Consider the following 24,329-nt stretch of genomic DNA (forward strand, 5'->3'; position numbering starts at 1 on the left):
AATATATCTCTTGCCAAAGAAGATAAGCAAATGGCCAGTGAGAACATGAAAAGTTCTTAAACAACACTATTCACCAGGGAAATACAAGTCAAAATCACAATGAGGTACCAATTAGGAGGGCTGTGACCGAAGCATCAGATAAAGTCAGCAAGGCTGTGAAACATCACACGCTGCAGGTGGGGCTGTCAACTGCTGGAGCCATTGCGGAAAACACTGTGGCAATTTTAAGTTTCTTTAGTGAGTACAGGCCTACTCAGGCTACCAGTTTCTTCTTGAGTGACCTTGGGTATAGACTGTCACTTATAGATAGATTAAAAAATTTATCCATTTCATCTAAGTTGTTCATGGTCATCCCTTATTATCCTTTTAATATCTGTACACTCTAGTAATATCACCTCTTGTCCCTGATATTAAGTCTCTCTTCTTTATTCCCTCAGGTTAGTCTGGCTAGAGGGTTACCAACTTTATTGATTTTTTTTTTTATCAGCTTTTAGTTTCAGCCATTTTTCTCCACAGAGAAAATCTATTTGATTTACTTTGGCTTTGATCTTTATTCCTTCCTTCTGCCTACTGAATACAGTTTAATTTGCTCCATTTCCCTAGCTTAGTCAGAAATGGTAAAAGGTTTAAGTCATTGAAAATTTTTTCCTCTATTCTAATCCAGGTATTTGGAGCTACAATTCCCTTTGCTTTTGCAGCAGTCCATAAATTTTGTATGTTTGCACTTTAATTCAAAATATTTTCCAATTCCTTCTTGATGTCTTGTTTGCTACAAGAGTGTTACTTTTTGTTTCCAAACATCTGGGGATTTTCAAGAGCTTTCTCGGCTCAATCCAGTTGTGATTTAGGAATCAAATGTTTGGGTCCCCAACAAGGTTCATTTGTGGAAGCCCTAACCCTCAATATGGTGGATGGTATTTGGTGATGGAGCCTTTGGGAGGTAATTTTCCTAAGGTCTTGAGGGTGGGGCCCTCCCAACTGAAGTGGTATCCTTCTAACAGCTCTCTCTCTCTTCCTCTCTCCTTTCTCCCCCCTCTCCCTCCCAGAGCAGGCATACGCCCAAAAAGACCATGCACACGAGTGCCTGGTAAGAAGGTAGCCATCTGCAAGCCACACATAGCTCACCAGAACCCAACTACGGTGGCACTCTGACCTCGGATCTACAGCCTCCAGAACTATGAGAAAAATTTCTGTTAAGTTACCCAGTCTGTGGTATTTTGTTATGGCAACCCCAGCTGACTAACAGAGATCAGCGATCAAACTTTGTATGCCTTGAACCCTTTTACTGAGACTTTTTTTAATGTCCCCAAATACATCGTATCCTGGTAAATATTCCACATATACTTGAGGAACATGTGTATTAAATTGCTGAAGTGTTCCATAAATGCCAGCTTGACCTGGTTGAGAACATTGCTTAAGCCACTATAACCTTACTGATTTTCTGCCTATTTTGTTCTTTCGATTATTGAGAGAGGGGTACTGGAATCTTTAGCTACATCTGTGCATTTTTTATTTTTCCTTGAAGCTGTATCAGCTTTTGCTTCGTGTATTTTGGAAATCTCCTGTTAGATGCATAAACATTAGGGATTATTATGTCTTGTTGCTTAACTGATCCCTTTTATCATTATTGGAGAAGGAAATGGCAACCCACTTCAATATTCTTGCCTGGAAAATCCCATGGACGGAGAAGCCTGGTAGGTCCCAGTCCATGGGGTCGCAAAGAGTTGGACACGACTGAGCAACTTTTTTCTTCACTTTTTATCATTATGAAATAAGGATTTCTGTCTGTGGTAATATTACCTGCTCTGAAAGTTGCTTTGTCTGACATCAGTACAGCCACTCGAGCTTTCTTCTGATGAATATTAAGCTCTATCTTTTCCCACTCTTTTACCCTAAATCCTTTTCCTGGCTTTATAGTGTACTTTCTCTAGTATCATGTAATTGGATCTTACTTTTTCATGCAATCTACCAACACTTGTCTTCTAATTGGAGTTTTTAGGCCAGTTTCATTTAACATGGTTTTTTGTTATGATTAGGTTGGAGATTAGGTTTTTGTTGCTCCCCTGTACCTGCCTTCTTTTGGATTGAAATTAAAATATTTTTCACTTCCTTCTTGATGTCTTGTTTGCTACACTGAAGAGTGTTACTTTTTGTTTAAGTATTTTGTTACAGTATTTTTTAATGACTGTTTTATTTCCTTTGTTGTCTTATTAGCTATAACTCTTTGTTCTTTTATTTTACCGGCTGTGGTAAAGTTTATAGTGTACGTCTTTAATCAACACAGCCTACCTTCAAGTTATATGGCAGTACTTCATTTATAGTATTAAAACCTGACAACAGTTTATGTTTATTTCCCTCTTAACACCTGTACTACTATTACCGTGCATTTTTAAATGTCATGCTATGAACACCATACTATATTATTATTTTTGTTTATACAATCCATTATCTTCTATAAAGAATTTTAAATAAGAAAAAAAAAAACCTTTTGTATTTAACATTGTAGTAAATTTTTCTTTTTTTTTTTTTGGCTTTGCCCTGTCAAACATTACCATGGGTCACTATTACACAAAACAGAAGTCTGGCTAAATAAGGCTGTGAGGACCCATATATTTGCTCAAACATGAAGATACATGTATTCCAGCTTTCTAAAACAAGATCCATGGACCTAGGTTTAACAGATCCCAGGCTACTGTGACGGGTCCAGTAATGGTTACCCACACTGCACAGCTGTCATTTCACAAATTAATCTTCATTCGATAGTATGCCAAGGATATATTTCCACATCAATACATACAACTCCTTTTCCTTTAAAAAACAAAAAAATAGGGACTTACTGGTGGCACAGTGGATAAGAACCCACCTGCCAATGCAGGAGACACAAGTTCAATTCCTGGACCGGGAAGGTCCCACATGCCAAGGAGCAGCTAAGCCTGGGAGCCGCAACTGCTGAGCCAGCACTCTAGGGCCCAGGAGCCGCGACTGCTGAGCCCATGCACTGTAAATCTGTGCTCCAAGGAAAAGCCGCCGTAATGAGAAGACAGCACACAGCAATATGCAGCAGCCCCCTCTTGCTGCAGAGAAAGCCCTTGAAAGCAATGAAGACCCAACACAGCCAAAAATAACTTAAAAAACTATTTAAATAAAGCCAAGAATAGTTCTCCTTGAGTTAACTCGATCTGATATAATTTTTGGCTCAATTCCTGCCTTAGGAGAGACAAACATCAAGAAAAGTAACCTTTTACAGGAAGATGATACAGTTTTGATCTTGCACTGGGTGGGGTATAACCAACAACTGAGTTTGCCAAATAAATAGTGTCAGAAAGAATGACAACTGATCAACGTTCTTTATTTTTTTTTTATTTTTATTATTTTTTTTAATTTTTATTAGTTGGAGGCTAATTACTTTACATCATTACAGTAGTTTTTGTTATACATTGAAATGAATTAGCCATGGATTTACATGTATTCCCCATCCCAGTCCCCCCTCCCACCTCCCTCTCCACCCGATCCCTCTGGGTCTTCCCAGTGCACCAGGCCCGAGCACTTGTCTCATGTACCCAACCTGAGCTGGTTATCTGTTTCACCCTAGATATACATGTTTCAATGCTGTTCTTTTGAAACATCCCACCCTCGCCTTCTCCCAGAGTCCACAAGTCTGTTCTAAACATCTGAGTCTCTTTTTCTGTTTTGCATATAGGGTTATCGTTATCATCTTTCTAAAGTCCATATATATGTGTTAGTATACTGTAATGGTCTTTATCTTTCTGGCTTACTTCGCTCTGTATGATGGGCTCCAGTTTCATCCATCTCATTAGAACTGATTCAAATGAATTCTTTTTAATGGCTGAGTAATATTCCATGGTGTATATGTACCACAGCTTCCTCATCCATTCGTCTGCTGATGGGCATCTGGGTTGCTTCCATGTCCTGGCTATTATAAACAGTGCTGCGACGAACATTGGGGTGCACGTGTCTCTTTCAGATCTGGTTTCCTTGGTGTGTATGCCCAGAAGTGGGATTGCTGGGTCATATGGCAGTTCTATTTCCAGCTTTTTAAGAAATCTCCACACTGTTTTCCATAGTGGCTGTACTAATTTGCATTCCCACCAACAGTGTAAGAGGGTTCCCTTTTCTCCACACCCTCTCCAGCATTTATTGCTTGTAGACTTTTGGATAGCAGCCATCCTGACTGGCGTATAATGGTACCTCATTGTGGTTTTGATTTGCATTTCTCTGATAATGAGTGATGTTGAGCATCTTTTCATGTGTTTGTTAGCCATCTGTATGTCTTCCTTGGAGAAATGTCTGTTGAGTTCTTTGGCCCATTTTTTGATTGGGTCATTTATTTTTCTGGAGTTGAGCTGGAGGAGTTGCTTGTATATTTTTGAGATTAATCCTTTGTCTGTTGCTTCATTTGCTATTATTTTCTCCCAATCTGAGGGCTGTCTTTTCACCTTGCTTATAGTTTCCTTTGTTGTGCAAAAGCTTTTAAGTTTCATTAGGTCCCATTTGTTTATTTTTGCTTTTATTTCTGAAAATCTGGGATGTGGGTCATAGAGGATCCTGCTGTGATTTATGTCGGAGAGTGTTTTGCCTATGTTCTCCTCTAGGAGTTTTATCATTTCTGGTCTTACATTTAGATCTTTAATCCATTTTGAGTTTATTTTTGTGTATGGTGTTAGAAAGTGTTCTAGTTTCATTCTTTTACAGGTGGTTGACCAGTTTTCCCAGCACCACTTGTTAAAGAAGTTATCTTTTTTCCATTGTATATCCTTGCCTCCTTTGTCGAAGATAAGGTGACCATAGGTTCGTGGATTTACCTCTGGGCTTTCTATTCTGTTCCATTGATCTATATTTCTGTCTTTGTGCCAGTACCATACTGTCTTGATGACTGTGGCTTTGTAGTAGAGTCTGAAGTCAGGCAGATTGATTCCTCCAGTTCCATTCTTCTTTCTCAGGATTACTTTGGCTATTCGAGGTTTTTTGTATTTCCATACAAATTGTGAAATTATTTGTTCTAGTTCTGTGAAAAATACTGTTGGTAGTTTGATAGGGATTGCATTGAATCTATAGATTAGTTTAGGTAGTATGGCCATTTTGACAATATTGATTCTTCCAATCCATGAACACGGTATATTTCTCCATCTGCTTGTGTCCTCTTTGATTTCTTTCATCAGTGTTTTATAGTTTTCTATGTATAGGTCTTTTGTTTCTTTAGGTAGATATACTCCTAAGTATTTTATTCTTTTTGCTGCAATGGTGAATGGTATTGTTTCCTTAATTTCTCTGTTTTCTCATTGTTAGTGTATAGGAATGCAAGAGATTTCTGTGTGTTAATTTTATATCCTGCAACTTGACTGTATTCGTTGATTAGCTCTAGTAATTTTCTGGTAGAGTCCTTAGGGTTTTCTATGTAGAGGATCATGTCATCTGCAAACAGCGAGAGTTTCACTTCTTCTTTTCCTATCTGGATTCCTTTTACTTCTTTTTCTGCCCTGATTGCTGTGGCCAAAACTTCCAAAACTATGTTGAATAGCAGTGGTGAGAGTGGGCACCCTTGTCTTGTTCCTGATTTCAGGGGAAATGCTTTCAATTTTTCACCATTGAGGGTGATGCTTGCTGCGGGTTTGTCATATATAGCTTTTATTATGTTGAGGTATGTTCCTTCTATTCCTGCTTTCTGGAGAGTTTTAATCATAAATGGATGTTGAATTTTGTCAAAGGCTTTTTCTGCATCTATTGAGATAATCATATGGTTTTTATCTTTCAATTTGTTAATGTGGTGTATTACATTGATTGATTTGCGGATATTAAAGAATCCTTGCATTCCTGGGATAAAGCCCACTTGGTCATGATGAATGATTTTTTTAATATGTTGTTGGATTCTGTTTGCTAGAATTTTGTTAAGGATTTTTGCATCTATGTTCATCAGTGATATTGGCCTGTAGTTTTCTTTTTTTGTGGCATCTTTGTCTGGTTTTGGAATTAGGGTGATGGTGGCCTCATAGAATGAGTTTGGAAGTTTACCTTCTGCAATTTTCTGGAAGAGTTTGAGTAAGATAGGTGTTAGCTCTTCTCTAAATTTTTGGTAGAATTCAGCTGTGAAGCCATCTGGTCCTGGGCTTTTGTTTGCTGGAAGATTTCTGATTACAGTTTCGATTTCCTTGCTTGTGATCATTTTGTTAAGATCTTCTATTTCTTCCTGGTTCAGTTTTGGAAAGGTATACTTCTCTAAGAACTTGTCCATTTCTTCCAAGTTGTCCATTTTATTGGCATAGAGCTGCTGGTAGTAGTCTCTTATGATCCTTTGTATTTCAGTGTTGTCTGTTGGATCAACGTTCTTTAAATTTAAGTTGATATACAAGTACAAATCCCACTGTGCATTTTTGGGTCACTTCAATGTATTGGGTTAGCCAAAAAGTTCATTTGGGTTTTCCCATAACATCTTATGGAAAAACTCTTAACAAATTTTTTGCCAACCCAATAGTTTGATTGAGATACTATATCAGGAAGTAGTTTAACATTCTGAGTGCTTTACTAAGGTTTTATTGGGGTGATATTTGCTCTAAATGTTCTTTCAGGCTAAAACTGAGTCAGCTGTAAAGAATACAACTTAAGGAAATCAACTTTTAGTATCTTTAGGTACTAGACTGAATTACAGGGGATTTTCTGGGAAAGTCCTGGGCCCATAAGAACTTTCACTGCTTGCTCGGGACAAGGGGAAATGTGGGCTTATAGTTAGGCCGTTTCAGGCTCCTAGGTTGTGATAAAAATGTAAATGTGCCGTGAGAACTGTTAAGACAAAGAGGCCTATATTCAGCCAGCCATAGAGTACATGTCTGGACCACTGCCCATGTTTATCAAGAGATCAATAATCAGTTGAAGAACTAATAACCCACTGATTTCTCTAGATACCATTAGATCACAGTAAGCCAGCAATCTAGACCACAACTTTCTGCTACTGGTTGTGTCTCCTCAATTTTGGCAAAACTGCTTTTGCTGAAATCTAATTTCATGAAATGCCACCAGGTTATATTGAAGAGCACTATAATTCAGTCAACAAAACAATCAATGTCTGTTATGAAATGCTATGAAATAAAATGTTGCATCTTCTTTCTGAGGGTCTTTGGGAGAAACCTATGTCTGATCTTAAAAGCAAGAATAACTGCAATTCACCTGCACAATTTGGTTCTTTTATTCAGGACATTGTTAAGCTTTAAATTTCCTTCTTTCTTCTGAAAGTTGGCTGCTAGAAAGCTTACTGTGCATCTCTGGACCACCAGGAGGGGTGTTGACCACTATAGTATGCATTTTTAGACTTTTTTTTGGCTCTACTTTGTTTCCCACCCATACCTTTTCTTTGGCCCCATTCTAATTTACCTTATCTCATCACAGCTTGTAAAAACTTAATGGTCTGAAATACTTTTGAACAGGGCAGAGTGAAAATAAACAATTGACAATTGCAGGAAGCAAAAGGGAGCTGAGAATACATTTACTGAAAGTTATACTTGTTCACCTGTTTGAATTCTGATAATGGAATACAATTATGAATACTGGAGAAGAAAGGCAAAATGGAATTTTTATTTTAGTATTTTAAGAATACCATGTTTTTTGATCATTCTAATATTGGAAGGAAGCACAATGAAAGGGAGCATTCACTTGGTCAAGGTAAACACTATATGGTTGAACTTTGCTATAAGCTAAATGTGTGTTCCTAGAAAAATTAGAATGGTTTCCTTTTGGATTGACTGGTTTGATCTCCTTGCAGTCCAAGGGACTCTCCAGATTCTTCTCCAACACCACAGTTCAAAAGCATCAATTCTTTGGCGCTCAGCTTTCTTTTATATAGTCCAACTGTCACATCCATACACAACTACTGGAAAAACCATGATTTGACTAGACAGACCTTTGTTGGCAAGTAATGTCTCTGCTTTTTAATATGCTATCTATGACCATAACTTTTCTCCCAAGGAGCAAGCATCTTTTAATTTCATGACTGCAGTCACCATCTGCAGTGATTTCTGAGCCCCCCAAAATAAAGTCTGCCACTGTTTCCCCATCTATTTGCCATGAAGTTATGAGGCCAGATACAATGATCTTGGTTTTCTGAATGTTGAGCTTCAAGCCAACTTTTTCACTCTCCTCTTTCACTTTCATCAAGAGGCTCTTTAGTTCCTCTTAGCTTTCTGCCACTAAGGGAGTGTCATCTGCATATCTGAGGTTATCGATATTTCTCCCGGCAACCTTGATTCCTGCTTGTGCTTCATCCAGCCCAGCATTTCGCATGATGTACTCTGCCTATGAGTTAAATAAGGAGGATGATAATATCCAACCTTGATGTACTCCTTTCCCTACTTGGAAGCAGTCTGTTGTTCCATGTCCAGTTCTAACTGCTGCTTCTCGACCTGCATACAGATTTCTTCAGGAGGGAGGTCAGGTGGTCTCGTATTCCCATCTCTTTAAGAATTTTCCAGTTTGTTGTGATCCATATGGTCAAAGGCTTTGGCATAATCAATAAAGCAGAAACAGATGTTTTTCTGGAATTCTCTCGCTTTTTCTGTGATCCAATGTTGGCAATTTGATCTCTGGTTCCTCTGCCTTTTCTAAATCCAGTTTCAACATCTGAAAGTTAATGGTTTATGTACTGTTGAAGCCTGGCTTGGAGAATTTTGAGCATTACTTTGCTAGTGTGTGAAATGAGTACAATTATGCAGTAGTTTGAACATTCTTTGGCATTGCCTTTCTTTGGGACTGGAATGAAAACTTGACCTTTTCCAGTCCTGTGGCCGCTGCTGAGTTTTCCAAATTTGCTGGCATATTGAGTGCAGCAGTTTCACAGCATCATCTTTTAGGTGAAAAAGTTCAGCTGGAATTCCATCACCGCCACTAGCTTTGTTCATAGTGATGCTTCCTAAGGCCTGCTTGACTTCGGACTCCAGCACCTCTGGCTCTAGGTGAGTGATCACACCATTGAGATCATCTGGGTCATGAAGACCTTTTTTGTATAGCTCTTCTGTGTATTCTTACCACCTCTTCTTGATATTAGGTCAAGAATATTAGAAATATCCTTGATATTAAAAATCAAGGATATTTCTGTCCTTTATTGTGCCCATCTTCGCATGAAATGTTCCCTTGGTATCTCTGATTTTCTTGAAGAGATCACTAGTCTTTCCCATTCTATTGTTTTCCTCTAATTCTTTGCACTGATCACTGAGGAAGGCTTTCTTATCTCTCCTTGCTGTTCTCTGGAACTCTGCATTCAAATGGGTATATCTTTCCTTTTCTCCTTGCCTTTTGCTTCTCTCCTCTTCTCAGCTATTTGTAAGGCCTCCTCAGAAAACCATTTTGCCTTTTTGCATTTCTTTTTCTTGGGGATGGTTTTGACCGCTGTGTCCTGTACAATGTCATGAAACCCCGTCCATAGTTCTTCAGGCACTCTATCAGATCTAATCCCTTGAATCTGTTTGTCACTTCCACCATATAATTGTAAGGGATTTGATTTAGGTCATACCTGAATGGTCTAGTGGTTTTCCCTACTTTATTCAATTTAAGTCTGAGTTCTGCAATAAGGAGTTCATGATCTGAGCCACAGTCAGCTCCCAGTCTTGTTTTTGCTGACTGAATAAAGTTTCTCCATCTTTGGCTGCAAAGAATATAGTCAATATGATTTTGGTGTTGACTATCTGGTGATGTCCATGTGTAGAGTCTTCTCTTGTGTTGTTGGAAGAGGGTGTTTACTATGACCAGTGCATTCTCTTGGCAACTCTGTTAGCCTTTGTCCTGCTTCATTTTGTACTCCCAAGGCCAAACTTGCTTGTTACTCCAGGTATCTCTTGACTTCCTCCTTCTGTATTCCAGTCCCCTATAATGAAAAGGATATATTTTTTGAGTGTTAGTTCCACAAGGTCTTTTAAGTCTTCATAGAACCGTTCAACTTCAACTTCTTCAGCATTACTGGTCAGGGCACAGACTTGGATTACTGTGATATTGAATGGTTTGCCTTGGAAATGAACAGAGATTATTCTGTCGTTTTTGAGACTGCATCCAAGTACTGCATTTCGGACTCGTTTGTTGACTATGATGGCTACTCCATTTCTTCTAAGGGATTCTTGCCCACCGTAGTAGATATAATGGTCAGCTGAGTTAAATTCACCCATTCCAGTCCATTTTAGTTCGCTGATTCCTAAAATGTTGATGTTCACTCTTGACATCTCCTGTTTGATCACTTTCAATTTGCCTTGATTCATGGACTTAACATTCCAGGTTCCTATGCAATACTGCTCTTTACAGCATCGGACTTTACTTCCATCACCAGTCACACCCACAGCTGAGTGTTGTTTTTGCTTTGGCTCCGTCTCTTCATTCTTTCTGGAGTTATTTCTCCACTGATCTCCATCAGCATATTGTGCATCTACCGACCCGGGGAGTTCATCTTTCAGTGTCCTATCTTTTTGCCTTTTCATAGTGTTCATGGGGCTCTCAAGGCAAGAATACTGAGGTGGTTTGCCATTCCCCTTTCCAGTGGACTACGTTTTGTCAGAACTCTCTACCATGACCCCACCCCGTCCATCTTGGGTGGCCCTACACAGCATGGCTCATGGTGAGCTGGTTTGTGAACCATAATAAGACTTATTTTGGTTAACCTGGTCTAACTTTATAGTTACATGCATTTGGTATGAAGGTAAAAAAATCATATAAAGTACATTCCTTATCATCTCTGCACTGTCTTCCTAGAGTAGGTTTGGGTATAAGCAAATAAACTACCCTCGAAATGAAAGAAAGCACAGGGAGGTGCTTGCCTTAAAAAAAGGTAGTAGTTACTCTATAATAAAGTTCCATTGTTCCCTTATATAGTAACTTTACATAAAGAGATGCATCTGTATTATATTTATGTATTACCTTTTTATCAATTATAAAGTATATCTTCCTTTTGATTTCCTTTTAGATCTACTTCAAACCTGCTGTTCTTTTGTCTGTGATTCCTGTGGGGATAGAACTCAAGTGTCGTAACAGTAATAAGCTGCCTAAAAAAATTCTAAACTATCTCATACTGTGATTCCTGAGTCCCTCTGCCCATCTGAATGGCCCCTTTCACCTCCCCTGCCCCTCCATTAATGTTTTCCTGTTGGTTTGTCAAAGGCTGTGGGGAAATACTTATTACATGAGTAATTATGCTATTTTCTCCCCCTGAGCAGCTGGAAAGATTAAGGAGATCAGATGTCATCTTTAAGTAACACAGAAAGTCTAGCAAGCAGAGCTCAGCCAAGGGATGGCAAATATAAGGGCTCTTAGATTGAGGATTTGTTTGGGGCTTTAAAATCTAGTTTTATTTGGCACAGTTCTCCCCTCTGTACTTAGCAATGTGAAAGCCTGGGGGAAAATAACCAGTACAGTGCACAAACCTTTCACCTTGTGTTTTATGATTTTCTCCATGTCTTCAGAGCTCTAAATAAAATGTATTATTTAAATAAGCAAATAATGTATTTTTTATGGTCCTAAATCAGAAGAGGTAAGAACATTTGGCTGGTCATCGGGAGAGACAACAGGGATAGGGCTAATCAAATTCAAGAGGCATTTCTTGTGCAAGTCCTATATGGAAGGCCACATGAAAGCAGAGGCCAAGGGAGGAGAAATCTGCAGTAAGAAGTGGTGGTAAAACCATCAAGGCTTAGCAAGGATGAAGACTGAGAGGAAACGTTTTTGACTTGGCAAAAAATGGAGACTCTGAGAACCTCAGGAGAGCTTCAATAGAACTGTAAAAGGTTACAAATGTACCAAAGGGTGGGTCCATAGAGTGCCACCAGCAGTGAAGAGCCAACAATGCGCAATAAAGGAAAGAGTTTATCCAGTGTGCAGGTCACCTGAAAGAGGCTGGAGTACAGTGCTCCCATCCTAAGCCTACCGAACAACCTTCCCCAGCTGATTCTTACAGTCGGAGAACCACTGAAGAAAAAAAAAAATCACAAAAAGGGGTTTTTAAGAAACTTCTCATTTCTTCTGACTTTACTATCAGATCAACTTATTTGCTTCACAAATGAAATGGTATTGTTCTCAATAGCCAGCAGCAGTAGAATACTGCCTGAGTTTAAATCCCAGCTTCATCACTTAATACTTGGGTGAGCTACATAACATTTCTGGGCCCTAGTTTCCTCATTTATAAAGTGGGAATAACAGTATCTATTCTGTTGACTTGATATAAGGATTAAATGAGACTTTAGGTAAAGCATTTAGCACTGTATGTGGAACATAAATGTTCAGTAAAACATTAGCTATTTTCTTCATCAGGTTTCTTTATAAAGTCAATGTCTAACCAAAAAAATTTCTAGTAGCCAATTACAATCATACATCTCTAAACGACCCCCTCAGAGTAACAAACAGAAGTCACTCACAACATCTGAGAAGCATCCAAACTGGTAGAAACAGCAGAAGTCAGACAGCAAGATGGACTAGTAAGCATCATTTAGCACCCTAGGATACCCAGAAGAACTATACAAAAAGATCTTAATGACCCAGATAACCATGATTGTGTGATCACTCACCTAGAGCCAGACATCCTGGAGTCTGAAGTCAAGTGGGCCTTAGGAAGCATCACTACGAACAAAGCTAGCAGAGGTAATGGAATTCCAGCTGAGCAACTGCAAATCCTAAAGGATGATGCTGTGAAAGTGCTGCACTCAATAATGCCAGCAAATTTGGAAAACTCAGCAGTGGCCACAGGACTGGAAAAGGTCAATTTTCATTCCAGTCCCAAAGAAAGGCAACGTCAAAGAATGTTCAAACTACCGCACAATGGCACTCATTTCACACGCTAGCAAAGTAATGCTCAAAATTCTCCAAGCTAGGCTTCAACAGTACATGAACTGAGAACTTCCAGATGTTGAAGCTGGATTTAGAAAAGGCAGAGGAACCAGAGATCCACTGGATCATAGAAAAAGAGAATTCCAAAAAAACATCTACTTCTGCTTCACTGAGTATTCTAAAGCCTTTGTTTGTGTGGATCACATCAAACTGTGGAAAATTCTTCAAGATATGGGAATACCAGACCACCTGACCTGCCTCCTGAGAAACCTATAATGCAGGTCAAGAAGCAATAGTTAGAACTGGACATGGAACAATGGACTGGCTCCAAATTGGGAAAGGAGTACATCAAAGGTATATACTGTCACCCTGCCTGTATAACTTATATACAGAGTACATCATGTGAAATGCCAGGTTGAATGATTCCACAAGCTGGAATCAAGATTGCCAGAAGAAATATGAATAACCTCAGATATGCAGATGACCACCCTAGTGGCAGAAAGCTAAGAGGAGCTAAAGAGCCTCTTGATGAAAGTGAAAGAGGAGAGTGAAAAAGTTGGCTTAAAGCTCAACATTCAAAAAAAGAAGATATAGCATCTGGTTCCATCACTTCATGGCAAATAGATGGGGAAACAATGGAAACAGTGGCAGACTTTATTTTCTTGGGCTCCAAAATCACTGCAGATGGTGACTGCAGCCATGAAATTAAAAGATGCTTGCTCCTTGGAAGAAAAGCTATGACCAACCTAGACAGCATATAAAGCAGAGACATTACTTTGCCAACAAAGGTCCATCTAGTCAAAGCTATGGTTTTTTCAGTAGTCATGTAGGGATGTGAGAGTTGGGCCATAAAGAAGGCTGAGTGCCAAAGAATTGATGCTTTTGAACTGTGGTGTTGGAGAAGACTCTGGTGAGTCCCTTGGACTGCAAGGAGATCCAACCAGTCAATCCTAAAGAAATCAGTCCTGAATATTCATTAGAAGGACTGATGCTGAAACTGAAACTCCAGTACTTTGGCCAACTGATGTGAAGAACTGACTCACTGGAAAAGACCCTGATGCTAGGAAAGATTGAAGGCGAGAGGAGAAGGGGACGACAGAGGATGAGATGGTTGGATGGCATCACTGACTCAACAGACATGAGTCTGAGCAAGCTCCAGGAGATGGGGAAGGACAGGTAAGCCTGGCGTGCTGAAGTCCATGAGGTTGCAAAGAGTCGGACATGACTGACTGACTGAACAACAACAGGGTACCAGCTGGCTGTGCCCGAATGAATTCCCTGTATTTTCATCAAGCAATCCAGGTCCAAATAAGTAATAGGTCAGTTCTTCATTCAGCTATCCCTCGTTTACATTAAAGCAAGAATCAAGGAAATCACTCTAGCAGTTTTACTCACTGACTACTGCAGTTTTTGTTTCTGCTACCATGAAAAGATTTTTTTTCTGGCTGCACTAGGTCATCACTCCCATTACCGCCTGAGCTCCGCCTCCTGTCTGGTCAGTGGCAGCATTAGATTCTCGTAGAAGTGCAAAACTTATTGTGAACTGTGCATCTGAATGATACAGGCTGCATGCTCCTTATGAGAACCATCCAGAAACCACCCTCAGCCCCCTCACTCTGCCAAGGTCTGTGGGAAAATTGTCCTCTATGAAACTGGTCCCTGGTGCCGAAAAGGTTGGGGACTGCTTAGTATATAAGTACATGCCAAATAAAATGTCATTTGAACTAACAAAAGGAGTTTCAGAGCTGTGAGTCTAAATTTTTTTTTTAAATTATAACAACTTCTGAAATGTTATTATATACTCAAGAAGAAAAAAAACAAAAATTTGTCTAAAGCACAGAGATAACAAAAAGTACAGGATCATGCTGATGAGGTTCTAAGCTGCTCTGGCTTGACTGACGCTTCCTAAGGGTGGCTAGGAACCTAGGATTCTCAGCAGAAGTCTCAATGAGTGAAACATTTATCAACTGATACTGAAATTATCAACAGTATTTTACTTGTTCTACTCAATGCTGAGATAAAGTCTGGAAGTCTGTGATTTTACCAAATACTCATTAAAATCCAAATATAATACTGGCTAATTCAAAACCTTAAGCTTATTTCCTTTATCACTGCTGCTCCCTTTCAAGTTCTCAATTTAAAATTTCCCAGGCAGCCTTCATTCTTAAATGTATCCACCACAAAACTATCAGTTATACAACCACTAAGATTTCTCTAAAGTAAGAATTGTGAAAAGAAGAAGGGAGTGAGTATCTAGCTTCCTTATCTTTGTATTTCTATGGCTGTCTGCTAGGATGGGAACTTCAAGAAGATCCAGTCTCAGCATTCCTAAGGTCAGCACAGAGGATACTTGGTAAACGCAACTGTGCACAATTCTTGTAATAGTAGCCTGAACCTTATGAAACTACATATGTATGTCAAAAAAGCTGACTATCTATTGGCAATTTCATATATGGCTCAACACAGGTCAATGCCTTTTTTTTTTTTTTTTAATTAAGAAGAACATTCTGTCCCTTTGAGACACTGCAGAATCACTCTCAAGGACTCTCTCCTTAACTCTCTCAATGAATATACTTAATGTGAATCATTTTTCCCCCAGAACCAGAATTTAAGCAATCAGTTTTCACTTATTTGCATTAAAATGCCAAAGCCAGAAGCAAAACCAAGAAGTGTTATAACAGCCAACCAAAGAATAAACATCAGAATTATCCTGTTCAACTCAATTCCTGTTAAAGTCATGTTTCTCTTCAAAGAAGCAATAAATTCTGGTCCCAATACCCAGAACAACGCGCCTTCCACCTCCAACAGAAATCAATCCCATTTTGAGAGCATCTTACCTGAAACTACCATAGACTATAAGTAGAATGGAAATCAGAAAAGTAGACACTTGACTGGAATCCACCAGGGAATAGGCCCTAGAGAAAAAAAGAGGAAAAAAAATTTAACACATGGCAGCAAACTAATGGAATTTACAGTCTAATGGAGTTCTATAAACTCCACCAAGTTTTATTTTTGTCTAAGAAGGAAAAAAGGTATAAATTGGCATGAAGAAAATATTAACTGAAACACAGATCTGGTAGTTTAGCATAAAAAGTAAATGTACAGATTCAGAGTTTTTATTAGTTAGCCTTCACTGGGGATTCAATGGTATCAATGTAAAAATCCCGTCTCGGTATAATACACACATGTGCTTCCACTCCCAAGTACCAAAATATCTACCAGCTCCTTCCTTGTGAATTACCAGTAATAAAGTAAAGCTCGTGTCTCTCCTGGATTCTAGTTTCATTTTTTTTTTAAACTGCCTATTGGTTCTCTTCATGTGGGTATCCCACAGAGGGTTCTTGAAAGTCAACAGGTTGAAAACTTACGTCGTTGTTCTTCCCTTCATACCTGACCCTCTCAAGGCATATCATGATTCCTTCAGCATTCCTGACACCCTCTTCCCTTCCTTCCCACATTATGACAGCAGTCAGAAAGTCCCACAACTTCCACTTCCCCAATAACCTCCCTTTCACGGATCACAGCCCTGTGATGAAGGGGCCTGTGTAACTCAGTGAAGCTAAGAGCCATGCTGTGCAGGGCCACCCAGGATGGACGGGTCATAGTGAAGAGTACTGCCAAAACGTGGTCCACTGGAGGAGGCAATGGCAACCCACTCTACAGTATTCTTGCCAAGAGAACCCCACAAATTATATGAGAAGGCAAAATGACATGACACCAGAAGATGAGCCCCCCAGGTTGGAAGGTGTCCTATATGCTACTGGGAAGAGCAGGGGGTAATTACTAATAGCTCCAGAAAGAATGAAGCAGCTGGGCCAAAATGTAAATGATGCTCAGTTGTGCATGAGTCTGGTGGTGAAAGTAAAGTCAGTGCTGCAAAGAACAATATTGCCTAGGACATGAATTTGAGCAAACTCCAGGAGACAATGAAGGACAGGGAAGCCTGGCATGCTGCAGTCCACGGGGTCACAAAGAGTTGGACACAACTAAGCGACTGAACAACAAAAATAAATACCCTATTTCTCTTAACTGTAATGCCAATTCCTTAGCTCCCTTCTATGGCTTGACTATCAGAGCAAAAAAAAAATTTCTTTTTGGCCACACCATGTGGCATGCAGGATCTTAGTTCCCCAACCAGGATTCAAGGCTGGATGCCCTGCAGTGAAAGCTCGGAGTCCTAACCACTGGAATGCCAGGCAAGTCCCAATGTTTTCAAGTCTGTCTTCAGAAATTCACCCTTCCGAGTACCCATTCATGTTAGGGATTTTCCCAGAACAAATTTTTCTTCCTCTTTTCATTCATCAAATATTTAATGATTCTGTGCCTGGCACTCTGCCAGTCCCCGGGGATGGAATAAAAAATAAGGTTGTCTTGGTCCTGTCTCTTAATGTCTTTTAAAAGGAATTTAAAAATTAAAGTTTGGTCTAAAGGGATGAAAACAAAAAGCTAACATAAGCAAGTGAATGTAACTGCTGAAGATGTTATAAAGGGGAGGAAGACAAGTGCAGGATACCCCGAGAATGTGTAACAGGTGGAGCCTACCCAAGTGGGGGTGGGGGGGTCTCCTTAGGGAGGTAGATGAGAGACACTAGACCCAATAAAACAGGACGTGGTGACTGTTTAGGAGAGCTAAGAGAGGACCCCAGGTTTCTGCTAGGCAGCTGGTGGATGGCTGCACCATCTGGACAAAAAGGAAACAACAATAGGAGGAGCAGAGTCAAGTTCCCAATGTGCCGAGGAGCAGCTGGCTCTCTGGGTCCAGAGTTCAGAAGCAGCTCTACGCTAAGGACACAGACCGGGAGCTCATGACCCTGCGCATGGCAACTGAAGCCACGGGTGTGCCCAAGAGGAGGACCCAGGATGAAAGCCCGAAAAGCCAGAAATCTAAAGATCAGGAAGAAGGAGGAGCTGCAAAGAAAACATAGTAAGACTGAGACAGAGGAAGACGACCCAGGATAGTAAGGTGAAGTGCTTCCAAACAGGCATCAGATGAGATGGTGCCTGAACTTAAAACTGCTCTACCCGACCCGCAGCTGACCACTCTAAGGTTAGTTAACTTTAGAGAGTTAACCTCTCTAAGCTTTAACTAGTTCCCATCTGTAAAATGAGGATAATGACAACACCTCACTCAAAGAGCTGTCAAAGGATTAAATGAAGCTTTCCCTGGTGGCTCAGTGGTAAAGAATCCGCCTGCCAATGCAGGAGACGTGGGTTTGATCCCTGGCCGGGAAGATCCCACATGCTGTGTGGCAATTAAGCCTGTGCCACAACTACTGAGCCTGGGTCTAGATCCCGAGAGACACAGCTAATGAAGCCCTGGCGCCCTAGAGCCCATGCTCTGCAACGAGAGAGGCCACTGCATTGAGAAGTCCGCGCACCGCAAGGGAGAGCAGGCTCTGCCTGCCACAACCAGAGGGAGCCCACACAGCAACCAAGACCCTGCACAGCCCAAAATAAACAAACAAATACAATTTTACAGAATTAAGATTAAGACAAAGTTCTACATTAGTAAAACAAATTGCTTAAAAAAAGAATGAAATGAGAACTCACACACAGAGCTGAACCCAGTAATTACTCAGTGTTCACTGCTTGTATTAGGAGGGAGAGCTCGTGAGTGTTGAAGGTGGCTGAGATGTCAAGTAAGATGAAAACTGCAGAGTCACTGGGTTTATTTAATGTGTGAGTCACTGATGACTTTAGCAAGAACAGCTTTAATGGAGTGAGCGGTGGGGACAGGAGTCAGGTTGGAACTGGCTGAGAAGTTAAAGGCAAGGAAATGGAGATAGCTTTTTGAAAAGTACAGTTTCAAAGGAAATAGCAGCTAGAGGGGAATGTAAGGTAAGGGAAGTCTTATTTTTAAAGACAGGAGATACTCAACCTTTCTTGTATGTTGACTGGAAATTATACCAGTGAAGAGGAAAAGACAGATGAACACAGAGAAGGATAAGTTTCCTTTAACCTTTCTAAAAAAACCCAGGACATAAAATGAAGTTTCACAGTAAGACACTGTGGCCTATACTGTCAAATTTTTTTCTATTTAGTTATTAAAGATACATGCTGAAGTATTTCTGGGTAAAATGATATAAGGCTTGCTTTAAAATATTCCAGGAATAAGAAAAGGCAGGAAGGATAGTTGTGTTTTTTTTTTTTAAAGGTGAGATTGTTTTTAATTATTGAAACTAGAATGACAGGTATATGGGGGTTCCTTATACTCTTCTGCTTTTGCATATTTTCTGAAAACCTCCACACACACACACACACACACACACACACACACACACACACACACAAAGGAAATGTTCTTTTTTACAGCAGTCTTTGAGAAGGTGAGACAATGAAAAACATGAGAGGTGAATGAATACAGCCATTTATTTTCTGGGTCACAAGTTCTGTCCCACAGCACCCCACAGTGGGCACCCACAATTTCCTAAAATTTCAGTCGGCAAAGGGGATGCAAGATGCAGCAGACAGTGGACAGCCGCTCTAGTCCCTTCATTAGCTTCTGTCCAGCTATCAGCTCTCTTACCCACTAAGAGATACCTGGAACAGTACATTTCCTATATTAGGAAAACTGATTTCAATTTCTCTTTACTCTAAAGTTATCTCTTGCTCTGCCATAATCTTTGCACACATCTTTCAAAATTCTCAAAACAAATGACTTCTCCTTAGAGGGAGTGTTTTCCAGAAGTTAAAAAATATCTTCGGGGAGAACAGGTCATATGCTCACATGGCACAAAAATCAAAACTATGTATAGTACACATTGATAAGTCTCACTTCCACCTCACCTCCTCCCCCATATCCTCTTTACATAACCACTTTTATCAGTTTCTTCAGGAGCCCTCTAAAACATGTAATATAAACATACTACTTCTTACCATTTCTTCACACAAAAGAAAGGCCATTAAACACACTACTCTGTACTCCCCCACCTTTACCATACTGCCTAGAGATCTTTCCATATCAGCACACAGAGATCTTTATTTTTATTTTCTTTAAACATCTGCATAGTATTCCACTGTGTGGACATACCACATTTTTTTTTTTCAAAAAGCAAATCCCTTTTGTTTCTAAAAATTCTGCTACAATTCTGTCATAAAGAGTTTTGTAAGTTATACTCACAGTCACACACAAGAAATAACACATCTACAGAGAATAAAGTTCCTGATAATAAGGTTGTGGGATGGAGGAGGAAATGCAGCGTGATAAATGTGGTCAAGCTGCCCACCAGAGAGGTTTTATCCATTTTGCACTATGACCAGTAACAGACCAGCGTCTCTGTTTTCCAAAGTCTTGTCAACAGTGATTGTTGTCCAACGTTTGAATTTTTTTTTAACCAATCTAACAGATGAAGATTCATATTTCAATATGGTTTTCATTTGTGTTAATTATTTTTGTGATGCAATTAATTTCAAAGTGAATTAAAGTGAGATTGAGTAGCTTTTCATATGACTAAGAGCCTGATCTATAAAGCATGAAACGAGCGTGTGTGTGTGTGTGTGTGTGTGTGTGTGTGTGTGTGTGTGTGTGTGTAGGAGGAGGACTTGACTTTTCTTTTGCTAGTGTTTTACTTGGATGACTTTTTTCGTACCCTTCACATTCTGAAGCATATTGTCATTCCCTAAAAGGTAGATTAAATGTTTAAACTTGTCAAACTCCAAGTCTTAAGTCTGATACTATTGTTTCCTTGCTATAACTGTCAAATCAATACAGACTCTCCAGAGACATCATCACTTAAGACTTCTATAAGTCTGGGTTGAAGTTTTGTTAAACCAGCCTTCCCTCCTCCACAGATCCCCTGTGCTCTGCTCTGTGTGACTAACTATACTGAGTCACTGATGTTCTTCACAATCTATTTTTCAAGGTGAAGTCTTGGCCATGTGCAAAATATCTTATGAAGAGGCTGATTAGCACTACCAGTTCTCATCTCCATTTCCTGGCCCTGTACACTACCCACTAGAGAGCTAAATGCATGGTTTCATTTAATGCTTTCTTCTATACTGGACCATTTTATTTTCCAAATAAATCTGTACTAAGGAAATCTGGCTAAAGCTGACTCATAAATTATGCCATGAACTATATTACAACAAAACTTTAAAAAACTTTTAACTTTGCAAACTGTACCAAATTTCACATAATTAAAAGTTATGATTTATTTCACAGTATTACTTGAAATTTCATATACTTTCAACTCAACCTACCACTATGGCAGTTTTACATAAAGCCTTTAACAAAAAGTATTATAAAATACAGAACATGAATTAAAATCAAAGTCCTGTGGTCTACCTTACTTTACAGTCTATCCTATAGTTCAGACTCCACCAAAGCATCAATAGGCATGTATCATGTCTCAGGCCCTCCAACAAGGTGTCTGTTTCCAGGGACTCTGGACTCACATTAAAGACAGGAATTACTCTACACTCTGAAGTAAAAGTAGTTCTTACAGAAATGCAAAGAGAAACTAAATACATGCATTTGAGACACACTGAGATCAGGTTAGCCAAACGTACTAAAAACTGACTCGAAGACTTGGCCAAATGAGGCAGGAGTACAGGTCAGCTGTTGAGCTGCAATATTTTATATGGTTATTATGAAAACCATTAATTCCTTAACTACATTCCCCCAAGCCTTAAGAGACAAAGACAAGGAGCTCCCAGAAAGTTCTCGCAAGGGTAAGGCTATATTCCACACCGTACTGCTCTACAGTCAAGCATCTACTTCCAGCTGCTTTACCAGCAAGTGCTTAGACACACATCCTGCTAAAAATCATGCCAACCCGAGACTCGGGGAGTACTGTTCTGTAACGTGTCCTGTGTGTCAGCCTTCCAGCTATACAATGAAAGCATTCTTGTCCACCCAACAAACCAAGTCACTACTATTCCAACCCTGCACAGTGACTGAGAATAGCACTTGGCAAATTTTTTGGTCTCGAGACCACCTACACTCGTAAAATTAAGGACCCTGTGAACTTCTGTTCCTATACGTTACATCTACTGATATTTATGACACTAGAAATTAAAAGTGAGACAAGTCTTAAATGTTTATTTACTAATTTACTTAAATATAATAAAACCATTACAACACGAGCACATGAATTACCTTTCTAAAGGATAGTTAACAGTTTTCCAAAACAAAAAATTTAGATGAGGGGCATCCTTTTACATTTTCATAAACCTCTTTAATGTCTGACTTAAGTAGAAGTCAGCCAGATTCTCATAATTGCTTCTGCATTCAATCTGTTGCTGTATGTTACTTCAGTTGAACTTTATGGGGGGTGGGGGTGGGGAATCTGGCCTCACATAGATGGGTAGCTGGAGAGGGGAAGAACATTGGAATAATCTTTTCAGATAACTAAGGATACTCTTCTTTGATACTACCCTAAAATTCAACAAGTCGTCATTTCTTACAGGTTACCTGAAATGTGAAATCTGAAACCTTGTCCGTGAATTAAAAAAAAAAAACCATTAAAATCTCATGGACTATGCTATCAAATGGTTCTTTAACCATGGGTGATTCTGTAACATCACACACTGGTCACTAAGCCATGCAGTTCCTCCAGATGTTGTCAGATTTCATTACACAATATCTGAAAAACCTCATTTGTTAATTTCACTCTTGAGGCTAATGATAATGGGAGCAAAATTTTCAAAATGCCTATTTTCATGCAAATTTTATCACTGGCAAAAATACCCCCCACCCCTGAAGTGACAGGCTCACTTCATCCATTTGTGAGAAACTGTCAGCCACACACTGAAGTGTGAATAACTCCACAGTTTATCTACTATTTATTCTTCAAGTGAAAATGGTGTCCCAAGAAAACAGTAGCTAGTTCAGCTAGCATTTTAAATGACCCCCCAAGTTTGTTTGTTTTTTTAAAGAAAACTAATGGTACTTTTACTATATAGTTGAATTGCTTAACAGTAACTTTTTGGGTTTTGTTTGTTTTGCTATGCTTTAAATTGAAGTATATAGTTGACTTACAATATATTAGTTTCAGGTTTTCATAGATTATACATCATACAAAGTTATAAAACACTGACTACATTCCCTGTGCTGTATATTACACCTCTGTGACTTAAAATAACTGCTGGTTTGTACCTCTTGATTCCCTTCACCTATTTTGCCTCGTTCTTGTGCTAACCACTAGTTCGTTTTCTGTTTTGTTATATTTGTTTGTTTGGTTCTTTATATTCCACATATGGTATTTATCTTTTTCTGTCTGATTTATTTTACTAAGCAAAACACTCTCTAGCAGGTCCATCCTTGTTGTCACAAATGGCAAGATTTCATTCTTTTTTATGGCTTAGTAATATTCCACAGTGTGTGGGTATGTATGTATACACAGGTCCCCACATCTTCTTGATCCATTCATCTATCAGTGGGCACTTAGGTTACTTCCACATCTTGGGTATTGTTAATAAGGCTGCTATGAGCATTAGGGTGCATTACCTTTTCAAATTAAGTTTTTTTGTTTTCTTTGGATGAACAGCCAGAAAAGGAGCCGCTGGTTCATATGGTAGTTCTATTTTTAATTTTTTGAGGAACTTCCATACTGTTTTCCAAGGTGGCTGCATCAATTTACATTCCTACCAACAGTGCAAGAGGGTTCCTTTTTCTCTATATTCTCGCCAACTCTTGTTATTTCTTGTCTTTTTGATGACAGTGATGCTGACAGGGGTGAGTGGTATCTCACCATGGTTTCGATATATATTTTCCTGATAATTAGTCTCAATGAGCATCTTCTCATGTGCCTGTTGACCATCTGTATATCTTCTTTGGAAAAGAAGGTCCTCTGCCCATTTTTTTTTAATAAGGGGAAATCTTGCATTTTATTAGAGAAAAACAAGTGTGCTCAAGCCCTGAGATTTAACAAAAGCAATTTTCACTGCTTCACCCTAAGTGAAACTTTTCTTTTTTTAAAGCAGTATGTGCATGTGGTGAAGAATACAACAATTACTAGTTCAGCTTGATTCATGTTACAGTATTGCAGTGATTTTTTTTCTTTTTTAACCCACCACTGCTTTTCACTGTAAGGAAAAAAAAACCTCAAAAGGAAAAAGACAAATAAGTAGCATTATGAAAACAGTCTGATCCTGTAGATTCCCTGATATGGTCTGAATAAACCCTAGTGATCCACTGGTCACAATCTGAGAACTGCTGACTATATAAACTACTCCTTTTTCTCATATGCAATTCTAACACATCACAAGACAGCAGGGTAGCTACAATTTGTTTTCTGCTTTGCAAAACATCCAACTTCAAATACAACATGCAAAATATGACTTGTATTCCAGGACTAAGAAACGGTACAATCTTTCCCTTAACAGTGAAATACACTGAAACAGAATTTAACTTGTATTTTTATCTAAAATATTATCTATAATAATGTTCACAGTAATGGTCTTTCACATTTTTTTCTAATTTTCAGGGAAAAAAAGTCAAGCATGTATTCTAAACATAGTAATGGAAGAAGGATCTTATCAGATAAAATTTTTAAAAATCCTCATGTGTAAGATACAAAACAAAGAAC

At 39.1% G+C, this 24,329-nt stretch overlaps 1 protein-coding gene across 1 annotated transcript in view; it reads right to left on the reverse strand.

The window, feature by feature from the left end:
* The window catches only part of SPPL3 (signal peptide peptidase like 3), a 99,929-nt gene that overhangs the window by 16,885 nt on the left and 58,715 nt on the right, over positions 1-24,329 (reverse strand). The window contains exon 2 of the mRNA XM_070475413.1: positions 15,639-15,716. Coding sequence (XP_070331514.1) covers positions 15,639-15,716 — 78 coding nt within the window. The remainder of the gene's footprint in view (positions 1-15,638; positions 15,717-24,329) is intronic.

Source organism: Odocoileus virginianus, chromosome 12 (assembly GCF_023699985.2).
Source record: "Odocoileus virginianus isolate 20LAN1187 ecotype Illinois chromosome 12, Ovbor_1.2, whole genome shotgun sequence".
In the NCBI taxonomy this organism is placed as follows: domain Eukaryota; kingdom Metazoa; phylum Chordata; class Mammalia; order Artiodactyla; family Cervidae; genus Odocoileus; species Odocoileus virginianus.